This window comes from Simochromis diagramma, unplaced genomic scaffold (genome assembly GCF_900408965.1).
Source record: "Simochromis diagramma unplaced genomic scaffold, fSimDia1.1 OVJJ01000284.1, whole genome shotgun sequence".
NCBI classification, from domain to species: Eukaryota; Metazoa; Chordata; class Actinopteri; order Cichliformes; family Cichlidae; genus Simochromis; species Simochromis diagramma.
This window is the reverse complement of record NW_024386871.1, coordinates 1652945-1665385: the sequence shown is the minus strand read 5'-3', so window position 1 is coordinate 1665385 and position 12441 is coordinate 1652945. Positions and strand designations below refer to the sequence as shown.

The 12441-nt window shown below is 42.3% G+C and overlaps 1 protein-coding gene across 2 annotated transcripts in view; it reads left to right on the top strand.

Moving 5' to 3' along the window:
• Positions 1–6182, top strand: part of LOC120733401 (MLX interacting protein) — a 31421-nt gene extending 25239 nt beyond the window's left edge. For both annotated transcript variants that reach the window (XM_040031561.1, XM_040031560.1), the window contains exons 16-17: positions 2102–2231; positions 4186–6182. In XM_040031561.1, coding sequence (XP_039887495.1) covers positions 2102–2231; positions 4186–4292 — 237 coding nt within the window. In that variant the 3' untranslated portion in view covers positions 4293–6182. The remainder of the gene's footprint in view (positions 1–2101; positions 2232–4185) is intronic.
• Positions 6183–12441: the final 6259 nt, after the last annotated feature.

Below are 12441 nucleotides of genomic sequence, written 5' to 3'. Positions count from 1 at the left end.
CTCTGACTCCAGTCCAGGACAAACTACAGTTCTGAGCCAAAACTTGGGAAAGAAAGTGAGCCACTAAAACTGTTCAGCTGTTAGGATGTTTATTATTTTTAAAACCAGTGGAGACTGTTCAGTCAGGATGTGAAACAGAAAAGGGGAGGTCTATTTACTTTTTCTATTTCGGAAGTTAGGTCTCCCATAACTGCTGGGCCACTGTAACCTTCACCCTCCACATCTTCCCGCCCTTCTCTGAGCCCTTGGAATTTCTTAAGTTTCTTGTGTTCCTGATGTTGCTGTCATTCGGAACTGCTACATCTGTCACTATAAGCTGTCTTCTTCTGTTTGCCATGGATGTTAGTTGCCTCATCCTGGACTGTGGTGCTGACACTCACCAGTCCCCAGCCTCCTTCCTTCTGCTTGGCATACAGCCTCAGGATGCTGGACATGAGGTGAAACCCTGCATGCATGCATGCATGCATGCATGCATGCATGGTAAGGAGCTTCCTTTTCTTGATATCAGTGGCTTCTATCTCCTCCTCTGGCCAGCTTATTATCCCAGCAGGGTCTGAGCACAGGCAGGGCATAGGTGTTATTACCCCCTCAGTTCTTACTACCTTCCCTCTCTATGTTATCATCAAACTACTTTTCTCCAGGCCGGACAACATTCCGATGTCACTGCTGTATATCCTGGTGGTGTGGATCAGTGAATTGATGTCTTGTTCACTCTCGGCATACAGCTTGATGTCATCCATACAGGAGGTGGCTGAAAACTGCTCCATTCCACAGTCAGTATTTGTAGCCTGTAGGTTTGGGCGATATATAAAAATCTTCCAGCCAACAATTGTCAGTCCAATAATCGATGATGGGCGATATATTCGCGCATGCACATATCCTCCGTGTAATCATGCACAGACTGATTTCATGTTTATAACACAGAAGAAGTCCAAACATGGATGAACTAATTTCCCCAGAAAAATTGGGGCTGTCAGCGTTGGCGCAGCATTAATGCAGTCATCACAATTAACACGATTAAAATTTTCAACGCGCTAAACCCATCTCCATCAACAAGCGTTTGGGCGCACTCTGAGGAGGGTGCATTTGCTCACAAATAAAAGAGGGTGCTGTTAAAACAGCGCTATTATTATTATTATTTTTTTTTTTTGTTGACTGCTTCTATTAGCTCCATCATCATTAGCAAACTTGCTCATGGGCAAATAAATGAATAAATCGCCCTTGTGAAAACGATCACCGATAGTTGATATATTCGTCCAATCACCCAACCCTAGTAGCCAGTCTTGTCAATGATCTCACTGAGGGGGTTCAGGCCGATGCAGATGCATCCCCATTGAGTTCCTGATGAAGGCTCTTAGGGTCCTGTTGATCTTGTATAGTTCTAGGCATTCCAGGATCCAAGTGTGGGACATTGAGTCATCGGCCTTCTTGTAATCTATTCTTCTAGTCTTCTCTTAAATTCATTAGCCAATGAGCTTTGCTACCCATATGCTCTTCCAGTATTGTTCCGTCTCCAGCCTTGGTGGTGCTGCTCTCATATTGTTCCCTTGCCACTGAAAGTACACCTTGGCTGGTTCTGTGGAGAACAGCTGCTTTATTCTCTGCCTTCTATCTCTTTGGTGTACCTCTTCAAGCAGCTGGCCAAAGTTGTGAGTCTTTTCTTGGCAGTTTCCAAAGTGTTAGGTATGGACAGCTTGCTGTACTTCTTAAGTACCTCCCTGCAGTTCTGATAGTTGGCTAACCACTCTCCTTCTCCAATGGAGGGTACTGCTCCTTGTGGATGTTCAACTTGTAGCCAAGCATCTCATTGATCACTGCTGCTGTAGTGTAGATCAGCTTGTTTGTGTCAGTATATATCTTAACCCTGTATTATGTATATATGTGTGTGAGAGAGAACCTAGCATCCTAGTAGGGAAACCTTCAGGTATTTATTTACCTTTGCTCTCCAGGTCAATAATGTATTAGGGTTGATAATAAGACTTCAACTGTATCAAAACCACACACTGCATTTTTAATACCTCTTGGCCTTTTACATTTAAAGCCTGTTTTGATAAGTTGTGTAATCAGATTTAAAGTTCCTCCTTGACTGTCATACATTCAGTTCAGCATCATTATCAAGCCTCTTTTTGATTCTTTCAATGGGATGGTGTCAACAGCGAGCAGAGCAGAGCTTTGTCAGACCACGCTGCAATGGCTGGATCATCACTGCTCGCTTCCAGCACTCAGACCCAGTAAGTAAAATAACCGACATGCTCTGACATACAAGTGGGGGGAAAAGTCCTTTACGTCTTCATTCCACCTACTGTTTGCAAGAGAAGTGGATCAGCACTTTTGGATGATTTTTGACCCCAAAGGGACTTTCTTCCATCTGCACAGCTTTGACTATGCCCTATCTTTCACCATCTCTGTATATTCCTGCCTTTTAATCAGAAATCACACAACCATGACACAACAGGAAATTCAACATTGTAGCACAGTTTTTCAACGATATGATAACTCACTTAAGGGGTAATTACAATGAGTGCATCTGATTATTACATAGCATTTTCTTCCACTAAAAATGCTACGTCCTGATGAACAGAGGCAACTTTTTGAGATTTGTGACATGGCGTGTTATGCTGTTGGAAGCAGTCTTAAGAAGATGGGTACACAGAGGTCACAACAGTCTTATAAACAGCATGACAGCATCACAACACACAGAACAGCAAGACAACGCAAAGCAATCCCCGGGGTGTAGCGCCTTAAGTGCCAACAGCAGACAGACAGATGAAAGATGAAGACAAACATACCCACACTTGTCAGGGCTGAGGCTCCTTTATATTGAGAGGCATCTACGGCTTCTCCTCTTTTTGTTATGTAAGCTCCCAAAATTTGACTTTAAAAGTGTTTAATTTCCACTTTAAGATTCAATTTTTCCCAATTTGTGTGAAATCATTCTCTTTAAAAACAGTTACACATTAGATGTATTTATTCATGTCTTACTTTGATCAATGTGTCAGTTTACACAACTTTCCCAGACCTCATCGTCCATCATCTTTATAGCTCATTTTGACAGCTTTATGGCCAAGGTCAGGTTAAAGCGTCAGGATCATGGTTGTTATGCCAGCTTTGCAGCAAAATGCAATTAGTCCTACTTGATATTTTTATGGCTTTAAAGGAGTTGTAATGCCAAAGTTATAAATTTCACTAATTTATGGTAACTTCAGACTTCAGTTTGGGCTGTCAAAGCTATAATCTACCAATATGTCACAAACCTGACCTAAGTATACTGGTCACAAATAATTTGTGTATGTTTCGACTGCTTAACATGGGCACTTCCTAAAATATAAAGCACTGTAGTACAAGTATATAGTATATACCAGTATATATCATTTCAGAGTCTACATGCCATGAGAAACATCCCCTACAGGTAGACATGGTCAGCAACGATACTAATGGAGGCTGAGAAGTTTAAATGATGCTCAAATGGTAGTAAGGGGCCCAAAGTGTGCCAAGAAAATATCTACAACATCCCCATCATTAGACCACAACTGATCCATTGGAACAAGGCAGGACATGAAGCTGGTTTTCTTGTTGTTTGTACCAAATTCTGACCCTACTGTAAAAATACTGCAGCAGAAATCAAGATGCATCACGCCAGGCAACATTTTTCTCCAGTTTGTCCAGTTTTTGTGAGAGTCTTTGTGAACTGTAGCCTCAGATTCCTGTTAGCTGACAGAAGTGGCACTACATATGATCTTCTGCTGCTGGAGTTCATCTGCTTCAAAAGTGCTGCATACATCGGCTATAACCAGTGGCTATATAAATTACTTATGCTTTCCAATCAGCTCACAACAGATTGGTCATTCTCTTCTGACCTCTGGCATCAACAAGCCGCTCACTCTCTATAGTATTTTATAGTTTTTTCTCTGTATGAGATGGTTGGTTAGAGGCAAATCCCAGCGGTTTTTGTGATATTAACACCAGTTAGTGTGGCACCAATGACCATGTCACATTCAAAGTGACTTAAAATCACCTTCTTTATGCTGATGCTTGATTTGAATTTGAGCAGGTCATGCAGTCAACCAAAACTCAGATTAAATCAGAGCAAACTACATGCGGCTCTAAATAGAAAGCACACGGGCATCTGTTTGTGCAAATATCAATCATTTGTTTTAATGCAATTCATTTGGGCTTGTTTTTCAGTGGTCCTAAGTACTCTTCGCCAGCTGTGCACTACCACGTCCATTCTCAGCGATCCATCCGTGCTCCCTGAAGAAGCCATCCAGGCCGTAACACAAACAAACTCTTAGATTCCCTCCTGGAAGTGACCCAGAAGCCACCTGAACTTTTTTTTTTTTAACCATCATAACATATCACTGGTTTGCCTTGTAGCCTTTCAGCAAGCTCAGTCTTCCACAAATCCCAGAAAAGAGACTATGTTTGACTTTTGGGAACGAGGCACATGGTGCACCAAACAAAATGAGTGCAAAAATGACTTTTTAATCATATTTAAATAGAAGTAACTATGACTATCTTTAACTTTCAGATGATTTTCCTCTTTTAGTGTATTAGAAGCTGGCCCATGTTGTTTTTATGTCTTGAAAGCAACAACTTGTATTTAAATTTAAGTTACATTTAAAAAATGTTAAGTCGCAAGATTGTGTTTCAAAAAGGGAAATGCTGAATGTGAAGTTTATGTTCTCTTATGCAGTATAAGGACATCATTTCTTTCCTTTCACAAGATTATCAGATGTTTTTTGTTTTGTTTTTTTTAATCTAGCTAGAAGTACAATTTATTTTATTTGGAGGTTCAAACACCTCCCATTGAGGAGATTGAAATATATTAAAGTTGAATACTTATATGTTGGAATTTGCCTGTGCTGTTCTGTTCACCGTCCCTTGTTTACTCAGGTGAATGTTATCTTGTTCATAGCAGTTTTTTTCCGTCCCTGCTCTGCCCATTTCTACTGAGCTCACGTGCAAACAACACAAGGATGAACGTTGCAGGCCGCAGCACGATGCCGCAACATTACTGTCAGCGCCCACAAGACGCGTAACTGAACTAGCAGTACAGATTTTGCATACACTACTGTATATTCCCGCATCTACAGTGTTACAGGATCTTCAGTGTGCAGTAGGGGTCTTTCTGGTTCTTTACTGATCACTCAGGGCTACGCTAATAATCTAAGAACAAGTCGAGCCAGGATCCTTGTCCGCAGGAACACGAACTGTCTGTAAGGGTACAGGTTTCACTTACCTGCTGTTTCTTTCCTTCTCACGGGTACACTTATTCAAAGCAAAAACAGATAAAAAGCAATGCATTGGAGGAAGCGCAAAGAAACACACCCAAAGCCATATCCAAGAGTATTCTCAGTCTGTTGTGTTACTGGCACAATGTTTTTATGGAGTACTCTGCTTTGTGGAGAGCTTGAGGGTTAGACACTGTGAGTGCAGCTGGCAGCCTTGAGGTCAAGGTGTGCCTGCATGTGATCTTTGCCAGCGGATTCGTCTCTTTATCTTCTTTTGTGGTTCAGCACTCCTCAGGCAGATGTTGTGAGTTTTTTTTTTTTTCTTTTATTGTGCAGAACAACTGAGTTTACAGTAGCACAACGCACCATGTTTAATAGATGAATGTGCAGCTTTTTGTGTGTGCAGTTCTTTTCTTTTTTTTTATTTATGATTGGATTGCACGAGTTGTGCTCTTGTGTTCCTCTGTAGGCTGCTCAGTTCACAAAAAAATGGAGAATGCAGTGATGAACACTTAAATGAACAGTTTGGTGTTGCGAGTCAAATATATAGAGTTCAGATATGATTTACTACTATTTGATGATGAAGATGCACCTCTGAATGCAGCTAGGCTTTCTCTTTAAATAGTTTTGTAGTTGTTTCTCCTCTTGAGGATGTCTCTGTGCCGTTTCTCTCCTGTATTACACTTTCTTTCCTTCTCTCTCTCTAGTGATCTTTACTTTTGTGTTTCTTTGTGTGGATTTGTTTTGGATGATGTACAGGATGACGCAGATTGGATCTGCTTATGTTCGACTCCCCACATTTAGTATTGTATTGTTGGTTTTATGAAGAAAAGATATTTTCTTATGCTGGATACGACTGTTTCTATGTGCTCTTCCCAAATGTCTACATGTAACATGATGGAAAATGCCTTAAATGATTCAGAATCACAATAAATACAACAAAACTGAAAACTTTGTCTTCTCATCACTTTAATTTCAATACAAAACCTTTGCTCAATAGGATCCATGACCAGGTATCAGATTTAACTAAATATTTTCAATAAAAGAGAACATTAGTAGCCGACCAATCAGTGAATTCTAAACGTAGCTTTGCCGAGCCATTCGTCCACAAGCTCCAGCAAGCACTTGGTGTACACATAGCTGTCCAAGTCCTGCTTGAAGGAGGGTAGTCTGCATGTGTGGGAGACCGTATTGCCGGTCCAGAGATGCACCACATCACGTATGATCTGGCAGATGTAGTGCAGCTGTGACGACAGCTCCGGGGTGAACTTTGACACCTTTGCCATGTAGCACTCGAAGGAGCTTAGCTGGTGAGCGGTGAGGTGCCGCTGCTCCGGCTTGATCAGCTCTGAAATGTTCAGGGTGAAGCAGGTGATGTTGGGAAGCAGTCCAAAAGCATCCTGCAGGAGAATCCATGAACATACAACTCGGTAACTACTCATCGCTGTTTGTGTGAAACTGATGATGATGTGTTGTTGTTTTTGTAACGCAAACACATGAAAATTATCCACAGAAGAATTTGAAACTGACAGACGGTTCAAATACAGCTCTTAATTCATCACTTTCAGTCCCAGGAAGAGTTTGTTATGCCTTTCTTTGTTTTCTAATGTAAAGTTATGTTTCCTTTTTTTTGTTAAAACCAGCTGCTAAAAATAGAGCATAAGTCTTGATAATGCCTTTAATGCATCAACATGCACTCATGGTCTGTGGTGTCACCAGCTCCTCATGTCCATATAATCAAGGGAGCACAGCCTACAACTGGTATTGCTTGTAACATCCTAATACCAGTGTATGCACCTCAAATAACCTGATATGACTATAAAAGCTTTAATTTACTAAACCAGTGGTGGACTACCTATAACCTCTTTTTAAAACACAGTTTACCAGCTCAGTTTAGTTTCAGCAGAGACAGAATCAAGTTAAAAACATCAGTTTCTTTTATAAAGTCTAAATTCTTCCCTCATTATGTAATACTAATGATCTTTGTAAGCATCAGAAGCCTTACCAAGTGCTCCAGCGCGCTACGTATCTTCACCCTAATCATCCGGATGCTGGCATTCAAGGCACGCTCGGCTGCCCTGTTTCCAACAGCCTCACAGTTTGCTTTCACAGCCAGCAGACAGAAGAAGATAAGGACTGCAGCAGCAGCATGAAAGGGAACACAGTGGAGATTAATTAGATTGATTACACTGAGCAAGTTTGCCGACCAAAAACTCGAGTCGAGCTGCAGCCTGCTTTCAAATGACACAGCCTCACTTCAGGATGCTTACCAGCACGGAAATTCATGACAGCAGGAGGCTTTGGTTGACTGCAGGCTCTGATGAGATGCTGCGGTCCATCTTTCAAGGATCACTTTTATTGAGGCTTTTCAGATAAAGATCATTCTTTTCCTTTGGGTGTGGCTTTCAGAGCAAGAATTTTAGGAGTCAGTGTTTTTCTGCTGGGGCTTTCCTTTGTAAAGAAATTCCTTCAAAAGAAAACACAAAACTTCAACACTTCCCGTAACAGGTAGTCAACCAAAACAGATTAAATCTGTAATAACTGGACAAAAAAAGAAAAGTGTACAAACAAGAATTAAAGATGGGTACCTTTGTGCTTTACCCTCGTTTAATCTTATTTCCTGTGATCTCTCATGTAAAATCAAATAAGTAACTTTAAAAAAATGCCAAAACTGTTTCAGGGTTAGCTAGAATGCAATTTTTTTTCTATCTTTGACCTTTACCGTTGTCCTTTAAGGCCAGCGTATGATTCTCAGCTGCTACTAAGAGGCCCAAATTGTGGCAAGAACCTATCCCCACATCATCACATCACCAACAGCCAGATACAAAGCAGGATGAATCCACCAAATCCTGACCCTACCATCTGGATCCTGCAACTCAAGACTCATCAGACCAGCGTTTTTTCCAGTCTCCTATTGTCCAGTTTTGGTGAGCCTGTATGAATTGTTGCCTAAGTTTCCTGTTTGCAGCTGACAGGACTGCACACAGTACAGTCTTCTGCTTATGTAGGCCATCTGCTTCAAAGGGAAGGGAAGGGAAGGAGCCTGAGTTAATGTGTGAGGCTGAGAGGTACTGGCTAAATATAGTCGGGCTCACCTCAATACACGGTTTGGGCTCCGGAACCAGTCTCCTGGAGAGGGGCTGATCTCTGTCTCAGCCTGGAGTTGCCCTTGGTGACAGGTGGCAGGCTGGGGTGGGTGTCTTATCTTAGTGTCCCCTCAGCTTGCTCCCTTACATTGGAGTTTTTCCTGGTGGACGCAAGGATTTGTTCCCTGGACCCATGCGCTGAATGACAGTTTAGAGTAGTGGGTGCTCCACCTGAGGACTCCACCTGTCGTCTTATTGGGAGACTTCACCACTCAAGTCCTATCAGGCTGGGTTAGCCTGTGGGACTTCGGAGGCAGCCGATTCAGGAGGAACAATGCGGTTTTTGTCCTGGTTGTGGAACACTGGATAAACTTTTTAACCTCTTGAGGATACTTAAGGGTGCATGTGAGTTTGCCCAACCAGTTTGCATGTGTTTTGTGGACTTGGAGAAGGCATGTATGGGGTCTCTGGCCCATTGCTATGGGCCATTCGATCCCTATACAATTGTTGCAAGAGCTTGGTCTGCATAGCCAGCAATAAGTTGGGTCCCAAGGGTGGCTAGCCCTTCCCTTATAGATATATATAGGGTGAGGAGTTTGGCCATCTGGCAGGGGCTCAGAGTAAAGCCACTACTCCTCTACATCGAAAGGAACCAGTTGAGGTGGTTCAAGCATTTGACATCCCCACACTCGTGAACAAGACCCTGAGATACTTAAACTCCTCCACTTGGGGCAGTTACTCGTCCCTGACTTGGAGTGGGCAGTCCACCCTTTTCTGGCTGAGGACCGTGGCCTCAGACTTGGAGGTGCTAATTCTCATTCACACCGTTTCTCACTCGGCTGTGAACTGCTCCAGAGCGAGCTGGAGGCCACCACCTGATGAAGCCAACAGAACCATATCAGATATCAAAAGTAGAGATGAGATCCTGACACCATCTAAGTGGTAGCCATGTGTAGTTAGTCCCTGTATTGTTGAGGGGTGAATTAAAAGTAGATTTAATTTTTAATCATTCGTGCTCCAGTCTGTGTTTTTTGGCTAAGTTGCGCTGCTCTCTCTTGGCAGAAGAAAAAGCAAAATTACTTTTTTTAAAATATCATATTTAGATAAAAGTAACTATCATTACATCGGAAGCTGATCCTTATTGTTTATTTGTCTGGCAGAAGAATAGTATTTATATAAAACTTTGATTTTGGTTGTTTTAGATCTTTTAGTCTTAATATAAAGATTTTTAGTGTGTTGTGTACATTTCTAATGTGCTGCCAGACTTGTTTGCTGGACTAAAAGAGTGGTTAACTGACCAAACTGAGTAATGATGACTGGATAAGTCAGCCTGCAGCTGGAAGCTGGTGGCTTAGGTCCACTTGGTGGCTGTAATGTGGAACTACAGGCTGACAGCTGATTATATCTGCACAATACACTGGGCAGATGATGGAGTCTTGTGGAGCTCATAGGAAGTGATATCAGACGGGAACTGTGCAGAAGAAGGACAGCTCATTTCCTGTGGGTCTGGCTGCTGTTAGAGAATGAGAAGAGATCAGGAAACAGCCTGCTGGACAGTTACAAGGACCGGACTGTGCTGTAACTCTGTGGACTGGGCTTTTGTTTTTATTTTGCTGTATTCAGGTACCTGTGTAGTGTACTTTGTCAATGGAATTTCCCCTCAGTTCTTAAAGAGTGTAATAACTATTTTTATTATTTTTAATCATCCATCAATTCACTTTCTTATCCGGGACTGGGTTACAGAGGCAGCAGCCTAAGCAGAGAAGCCCAGACTTCCCTCTTCCCAGCCTCCTCCTCTAGATTTTCCAGGGAAATGCCAAGATGTTTTCAGGCCAGCAGAGAGATATAATCTCTCCAGGGTGACCTGGGTCTCCCTGGGGCCTCCTGCCGGTGGGACATGCCCGGAATACCTCACCCAGGCAGCATCCTTTTCATATGCCCGAACCTCCTCACCTGGCTCCTTTCGATTGTGGAGGAGTAGTGGCTCTACTCTGAGCCCTTCTTAATGATTATATTCCTCACTCTATCTATAGGGGAGAGGCCATCTACCCTTCAGAGAAAGGTCATTTCTGCTGCTTGTATCAGCGATCTCATTCTTTTGATCAGTACCCACAGCTTGTGAGGGTGGTGACATAGATCGACTGGTAAATTGAGAGCTTTTTCACGGTCAGCTCTCTCTAGGTACTACGGCAGACTGGTACAGTGTCCACATCACTGCAGCCGCAGCACCAATATGTCTACTATGCTCTTGCTCCCCTCTCCCCTCACTCATGAACAAGACCCTGAGATACTTAAACTCCTCCACTTGGGGCAGTAACTCATCCCTGACCCGGAGTGGGCAGTCCACCCTTTTCCAGGTGGGGATATCGGGGTGAAAGGAACAGATTTAAGGAAGTCTTAAGGATTTTAAGATGGTAAGACTTGTGTGCACTGGGGCCTCTTGGAGACTAAGGTGAAATGTTCTGTTTGGAGGATTCAGGGTTAGAAAGAAAAGAGTGCTGCAAATGTTGCTCACTGGTTCAAGTGGTCACCTTTATTGAGGTTTGAGGTATGCAGGTGATGCTATATGAGCTTTAGGCCCAGGACTGTTGCTGGGGCAAGGATAGGAGGGAGCTCAAACTTAGCTGAGGCTAAGCTTGGCAGGACTTCATAGCTATGCTAATAACACTGAGATTATTTAGGTGACCTGGATTTGACTGTATATTTGTGAAGATTGAGCTTGCCTTTGCTGATGTGAGTCATGAGCCTGAAGGGTGGGTCAGGGACCACCACCCCAATTTTTTTTGCTTATGCGTTTGCCAGACACAAGGTGGCAAAAGTTGTTACGTGCACGAAAAAGGTTTGACCTTAATCTTTGACCTTAACGGCTCATGTATCCAAGCTGATGCATGACCTTTTGAGACTTTTACATCATCAGTGTGATTTTTTTTCCCTGTTAGAAAAAACTAAATCAATTACAAAATATATTTTTATGCAATAAACTCAAAAAAGCCACATAGCAATGCAAATGAAAAAAAAACAAAACAAATTAAACAAACTAAAGCTCATGCATGTAATTTATATATATGTATATATATATATATACATAAAACTCAAACTCAAATTTCTAGCAAATATTTAATGGTGCAGGCTTTAAAGGGCCTTGCTTCTGACACTAGATGGATGGATGAGGGTGACTACTACTACTTTATTGGGTCAGCCAATAAAGTAGTTCCCTAGTCCTTTAAGTGTGGCTAGAGTCTTCACATCATCAGATTTTTGTCTTTTCCATGTGCTTTAGGGAGTAGGTGAAGTTGTGCCAGAAAAATTTATTGAAGGACGGAAAGGGACATGCCGCTCCTCCACAGACTTTGGTGCTCCGCTACACTAAACTTGCAACAACTGCCTGCCTGGCATAGATCAGATGAAGATCAAGATGTCAGGACTACCATCATTAAAGTGCTTTGGGGTGTCACAGGGGACAGTATTTGGATCAATGTGTGTTATAACTTGTATTTAAATTTCAATTGGTTTTAAAAATTTAAAGTCACAAGAATGTGCGTGGGTTTTTAAAAAAAATATGAAGCAAAGTTTTTATCCAACATTTGTTTGCTGTTTCTGGTTGATGTAGAGTATTCAGAATCACAATAAATACAACAAAAATGAAAACTTGGAGTTCTTTTCCCTTTATCTTTAATAAAAAATAATTTGGTTATTAATAAATAAATACAACCAGGATATCAGATTTCAATAAATATTTTAAATAAATTAGAACATTAGCAGCCGACAAATCAGTGAAATCAAAACTTCGCTTTGCCGAGCCATTTGTCCACAAGCTCCAGCAAGCACTTGGTGTACACATAGGCATCCAAGTCCTTGAAGGAGAGTGGACTGTAGGTCTGGGAGACCGTCATGCCGGTCCAGAGCTTTTCGGCATCCTGCATGGTCTGGCGGATGGCCTTTAGCTGCGATGACAGCTCTGGGGTGAGCGTTAACACATCTGCTATGCGGCTGTGGAAGGACGAGAGCTGGTGAGCGGTGAGGTGCTGCTGCTCCGGCCTGACCAGCTCCGAAAAGTTCAGGGTGTGGCAGGAGATGTTGGGAAGCACCCCGGGAACATTCTGCAGGAAAATCAGTGAGTTACA